Here is a 6,079-nt window from a genome sequence, read left to right as displayed (position 1 = left end):
TTTAAAAAAAAAAAACTGCCAATTTTTCCATAGTAATTGATGCATCTGCTCACCTTTCTGTGACTGAAGAAATAATACAAGTATTCAATATACAAAAATTGCACCTATAATTGAGAGCATTACAAACCATCTTCTAGTGTTCTCTATACCTCGTGAAAAGGAAAAGGACATTTCTTCCAAAATATGGAGTTTTTAAGCTGAAGGATACTGAAAAACAATGATTATGAAATCAGATTTTACCCAGTGGTCCCCTGATAATTGCATTTCTGAGGGCCTTCTTCACATCTTTATTCTTTAAACTGTAGATTAGGGGGTTAAGCATGGGGGTTATTACTGCATAGAATACAGACACCAACTTCCCTTGCTCTTTAGCAGTCCTGGGTGTCATATAGGAAATTATGGCTGATCCATAAAAAATGATAACTACAAGAAGGTGAGAGCCACAGGTAGAAAATGCTTTGAGTCTCCCCGAGGTTGTCTTCATTCTGACAACAGTCACTATGATACATCCATAGGAGACAAGGATCAAGGTGACAGGTGCAAGAAGAATCACCACTCCCATAAGAAAAATAGCCATTTGTGAGTTATGGGTATCTGCAGATGCCAACTCCAAGAGAGCTGGGGGCTCACAAAAGAAATGAGGAATCCTATTTTCTCCCTGGTATGGAGGTTGTAGTGTGAATGTTGTATCTACCATGGACACTAGTATGCCACTGAACCAACACCCTAAGGCAAGCTGGATACACACCTTCCATGTCATAAGGACAGGATAATGCATGGGGTCACATATAGCTAAGTATCTATCATATGACATCACAGCTAACAATGCACATTCTGTACATCCAAAAAGGAGGATGAAAAGAAGCTGAACTGCACATCCCATGAAGGAAATGAGCTTTCTCTTGGAAATCATATGGACCAGGGTTTGGGGGACAATGGTGGTAGAGAAACAAAAGTCAGCTGTAGACAAGTTGCATAGAAAAAAATACATGGGTGTATGAAGCTGTGAATCAAACAGAACCAGGGAGACAAGGAGCAGGTTTCCAAGCACAGTAATCAAATAGACCACCAGGAATAATATAAAGAGCAGTAACTGGGTCTGAGGATCATCACTAAGTCCAAGAAGGAGAAATTCTGTTACCCATGTCTTGTTAGTTTGGCTCATACTCTTCCTTTCTTCTTTAGGAAATAGCCAACACTTTCTTCTTAGTGTAACCTATAGGATTATACAGTCTTAGTGTTAGAAAAAACTTCAAGATTACTTCCCAGCCAACCATCAGCAACTTCCTTGGTGGTAGCCATTGAACACTTCCAATGAGAAGTCATGCACCAATTCATAAGAAAGTAATTCTTTTGATGAACAATTTTAGTACTGAGAAGAAATTTTTCACTTTGATTTATACCCATCGATCTCAGTTATTTTGGGTGGAATAATGCCAGCTAACTGCAAACTTTCAAATACTGTTTCTTCCCTATGTTTTCAGTATTCTGGTAGTATAAATGGACTATAAATCAATATACCCTGAGTTCCAATCCAGTCTTAAACATTTACTAGCAATTCTGCTTCTGAGTCTCTCCTGGAGCCACTAATATATTGACTAAAATATTACTAGAAACTCTTGCAGTATGTGTTATATGCAAATCATCTAACCTTTCTGTGTCTCAATTTCCTCATCTGTAAAATATGGATAACAATAGCATCTACCTCTCAGGGTGGTTGTAAGGATAACATGAGACATTTGTAAAATATTTTGTGAACTTTTATATAAATGTTAGCTATTCTATTATTACTAGTGGTACTAGTACCACTATTGTTACTAGTCCTACTACATCTTATTCCCCTGGCTTTATTTCTGTTCTTTGCACATGACACCACATCTCCTGTCTTCACGCCTTTTTTGCCTGTTGTTTTCAAAGCTTATCTCCACTTTCTGGTTTCCTTGGTTTCCTTCAAGACTGAGTTTAAATCAGACCTTTTACAAGAAGCCTTCCTCACCCCAACCTTATTCCCCATTTCTAGTCCCTTCTTTTGACATATTCTATCTACCTTGTACATAACTGCATGCATATAGTTTACCTTTTGTCTCTCTTTATACATTGTGCGCTCCCAGAGGACCTGAGGATTTTAGGGACCCAAGTCATCATGTAGCTGATGCCTCTTTGATCATTCTATATTCCTTTCTCTTAGGTATAATTGAATTCTGAGCAAATGTGGGGAATTTCCAAATGACATCTTTTCCCCTAGATCCTAAAAATCACTCTATCATCTGGACCAATATACTATAAAGTTTTGAATTTTTCTTTTATGAAATAGGCAGGAATCAAGCAGGAAAGGGAGCTAAACTACAGTTCAGGGAAATGAAATTGACTGAGAATGAGATGTAAATTTCTATATTTCATCACTTTCTGTGATCACAACAGCAGTGATCTTGCAAAAATATACCATTCAAATGGAATATAATACAAAAAATATGGCCTGAATAGGGAAGTATGAGGGACTGTCAACTCTCCAATTTGGACACTATATCTTTCATAATAGAGCCTAGAAATGCATATTATTTGACTGTGGATGACTTTGCTGGCTGATTTGAGTTGTAGTCAGCAAAATCACAAGACTTTCCATATATACTGTGGTATAGGCATAACTCTTTCTTCCAATTGGACATATTTTCACTCATTTCAGATCATAATTCAAGTGTGCCATGTAAAATGTATGGGATTGCCTGTCATGGGGGGGAGGGAATGGAGATAGGGGGGGATAATTTGGAAAAATGAATACAAGGGATAATATTATAAAAAAATTACTCATGCATATATACTGTGGGAAAAATTCTAAATTTAAATTTAAAAAATCATAATTCTAGTGTGCTAAAATTTATATTGATCCTTGTTTAATGTATGTTAGATTTCTTGTCCATGTGTTAAATTTCTTAGTGCCAGGGGAAAATTTGATAAGGATAATATTTGTCAGGCTGTTAAGTGGTTGAGTTGATAAAGTGCTGAGTCTGAAGTCAGGAAGACCTGAATTAAAATCCGGTTTCAAATACTCTTATGTGATCTTGGGCAAGTCACTTAGACTCTGTTTGCCTTAATTACCTGAAGAAGGAAATAGCAAACCATTCCTGCATATTTGCCAAGAAAAATCCATGGTTATGACTAACAGTCAGAAATGATTGAATGACTGAACAATAACAAATAAATAATTGATATTGTTTGATATCATGTAACAGGGATAGAATTTTGATCATTCAGTTTAAGACCTAACTCTAAATCACATTAAGTCATTAGATACTAGTCTTTGTGTCTACCCATTCAAACACTTCTGAATTTTTCTAGCTGCAAAATCATTTAGTTTTTCCATTTTATCGCAGACTCTTTCACATTTGCTAAAATCTAAGTTTACTTTGTGTACAATATATTCCTGATTCACCAATCTAGTTAGTCTTTCCAAAAATCAAATGAAAGTAAGTTGATATTAGCTGTTTTGTATAAACCTATGTTAACTTTTAGTAATCACTACAATATTTTACATGAAGACAATATTCAGATAGATCTACCATATGTACAAACTATTCAAGGTGAGTAATCATAGCTAAGGGCCAAAGATTTATGACACTTCTCTGAAAGTATATGTGTGTTTACAGTTTACATCAGATTATTCCTGGATTATGAAATCCTCTTCTGCTTCCTAAAAAAAAAGAAAAAAGAAAAAAAAAGAAAAGAATCCAATCTCTGAGTGGGAAGATCAACAAGAAAGGAAGTTTATGACACTGTGACAATCCCATTGTTGCTCAACCTGAATGTTTATGACACTGTGACAATCCCATTGTTGCTCAACCTGAATGCCTTGAGCAGAGGCGTTCACTCTGGGATCTGTGAACTCATTTGAAAATATTTTACTAATGAAATTCAATGTAATCTGTTTCCCTTCTAATTCTGTGTTTTTTGTTTTATTCATTTAAATACATTAGTTTGAGAAGTGAATGAGTCAATGACCCAAAGTATTGAGAATCCCTGATTGATGACCTTTCTACAAAAAGAATGGTGCCTTTAGAATAGTCACCATATCTGTGTTTACTTAGAACCTTTGGACAGAGGGTGGCCTGAGCTTAGAGAATGTTCTACTGAAGCTAAAATAGTTGGCATTATCTCATGCTGATGGAAAAGTATTATATCGAGGATAAAAAAAAAATGTATAGCAATCAAGATAACTTTGGAAAAATGCCCCCCAATATGGAAGAATTCCAAAATTGGATCTTGTATTGCTGGCATCATTCTTTATTTTCAGGGCACACACTTAGAAGATGGCTATGGAATCTTTTCCCCAATAATCTTTTGCATTCATAAGTCATTTGTTCTCTGAAATGTTGGTTTTTTTACTAAACATTCATGAGAGTCTTTTTTATTAATCAATATTACATGAATGAGGCTAGAATTAATATAGGACAACTGCATTCATTCTATTGTCTTCAATTTAATAAGACTACATTTTTGAAACTGATGACAAAGGTATGCATGTATTCTAAGATTTATTTAAGGCTCTGTTGCTATTAAAATTGTATAATCTTTAAGATTCCATTCAAATGATCTCATAATTGGTAGAGTTGCAAACTCAGATCAAAAATTTCTTTTATGTACCAAATGCATGGATGCACATTATGCTACTCTTCACTCCCACCTAAAAGTTCTCCTTGCTATTCAATCAAAATAAGAATTAAACTGTCATGTGTCAACAGTACTGCCTGTTGGCCAGTAAAAGAAGCTTTCTCTAATCAGCATTTCTTCCCTTTTACTCTCTTTGTAACTCCACAGGAACTTCATGTACACACCATGCTTTCTTTTTTTTTTTTTTTTTTTTTTTTCTTTTTCTGAAATTTACAATTACAGGTCACTTGATTTCTGTGTAACCAATGACTTTTTTACACACTTCTTAAACTTTCTTCCTCTTTTTCATCTTGTGTAACTCAGGCGTGTAGAGAAAATTAATTTCTCTTTCTGGATATGTCTCTGTCCATCTCTGTGTTTCTCAGACATTCTGTTTCTGTTTTTATCTTTGTCTCTTCTTTTCTCCTTTCTTTTTTTCTTTCTTTCTTATGTGAACCACAAATCATAACCAATAAAATGAAAAATAATATTGGTGCTTCACCTAGGTTAAGGAAAAGGAAGACCATTATATTTTAAAATAAAACAAGATAGATTGATAGTTTGGTATCAGTCTCTAAAGCCTTGAGAATTCCATGAAAATTCTCTTAGAAGCACTACAAAAATTTTACCTACACTTCTATTTTCTTCAAATTAGTTCTTTATTTTTCAATACTAACATTTCAGGTAAAACAGATTTTTTGTTAAATTTCAGGGTACGGCTTAGATTTATTATGACTTTGTTAGGATTTTCTTTTCTCATAGAGAATGTATTCTACTCAAAAAGGTTTTTAAGGGTTTCAATGGAAACAAAAGTATCAATTGCAATATTGTTTTTATGGGCAATGCTTCTAAATTCAAACTACTAGCTTATAAATGATCTTTTAAACACACTATGTTTGTGAATTAGGGAATATTTGCATTAAAATGTCAACATTTAGATAATATTAAACATAATTGGTGATCATTCCAATTGATTTGGTCTAGGTTTTCTTTATGTTATCTCTGGAGAAAGGGTGGAATAAATTAATAATATGGAGAAAATTGGAAATATCAAGAATATGTTCAAGTGCCTTAAGAAGTGACACATTTTATAGATTTTAGAACATTAGTTATTCAAACTTGTGTTGCTACATTTTATATGTTTATTAAAGCACAACACTAGGACTTCTACTTGGAAATCTTGTATTAGCAATAGGCATTAGTTGTAAGCATTTCAAAGTATTGAATGAATTTTATTTACATACAGTTTAAGGTATACATTCATCTTGGTAGTGTCCTCAATTAGCTACAATCTAATGAGATTTGACTGTTTTAACTCTTTGTCATATTACAAAACATTTTTTTTATTGAAAAGTAAAAAGGATGTCTCAAAGAAGGGACATATGTAGAAAATTGCCTAAGTATTAACATTTTTGACACCTCATTTCAGTTCAAT

The 6,079-nt window shown here is 33.8% G+C and overlaps 1 protein-coding gene across 1 annotated transcript; it reads right to left on the bottom strand.

The window, feature by feature from the left end:
* Positions 1 to 229: 229 nt before the first annotated feature.
* Positions 230 to 1,171, bottom strand: LOC141553618 (olfactory receptor 2D2-like). Its single transcript, XM_074285177.1, has one exon. It carries the CDS (start codon positions 1,163 to 1,165, stop codon positions 230 to 232), a length of 936 nt encoding a protein of 311 aa, XP_074141278.1. The 5' UTR covers positions 1,166 to 1,171.
* Positions 1,172 to 6,079: the final 4,908 nt, after the last annotated feature.

This window comes from Sminthopsis crassicaudata, chromosome 2 (assembly GCF_048593235.1).
Source record: "Sminthopsis crassicaudata isolate SCR6 chromosome 2, ASM4859323v1, whole genome shotgun sequence".
NCBI classification, from domain to species: domain Eukaryota; kingdom Metazoa; phylum Chordata; class Mammalia; order Dasyuromorphia; family Dasyuridae; genus Sminthopsis; species Sminthopsis crassicaudata.
This window is presented reverse-complemented; position numbering and strand designations above follow the sequence as displayed.

What these genes read in the sequence shown, in the direction of transcription:
- LOC141553618 (XM_074285177.1), bottom strand. Translation starts at nt 1,165, where the DNA reads ATGAGCCAAACTAACAAGACATGGGTAACAGAATTTCTCCTTCTTGGA.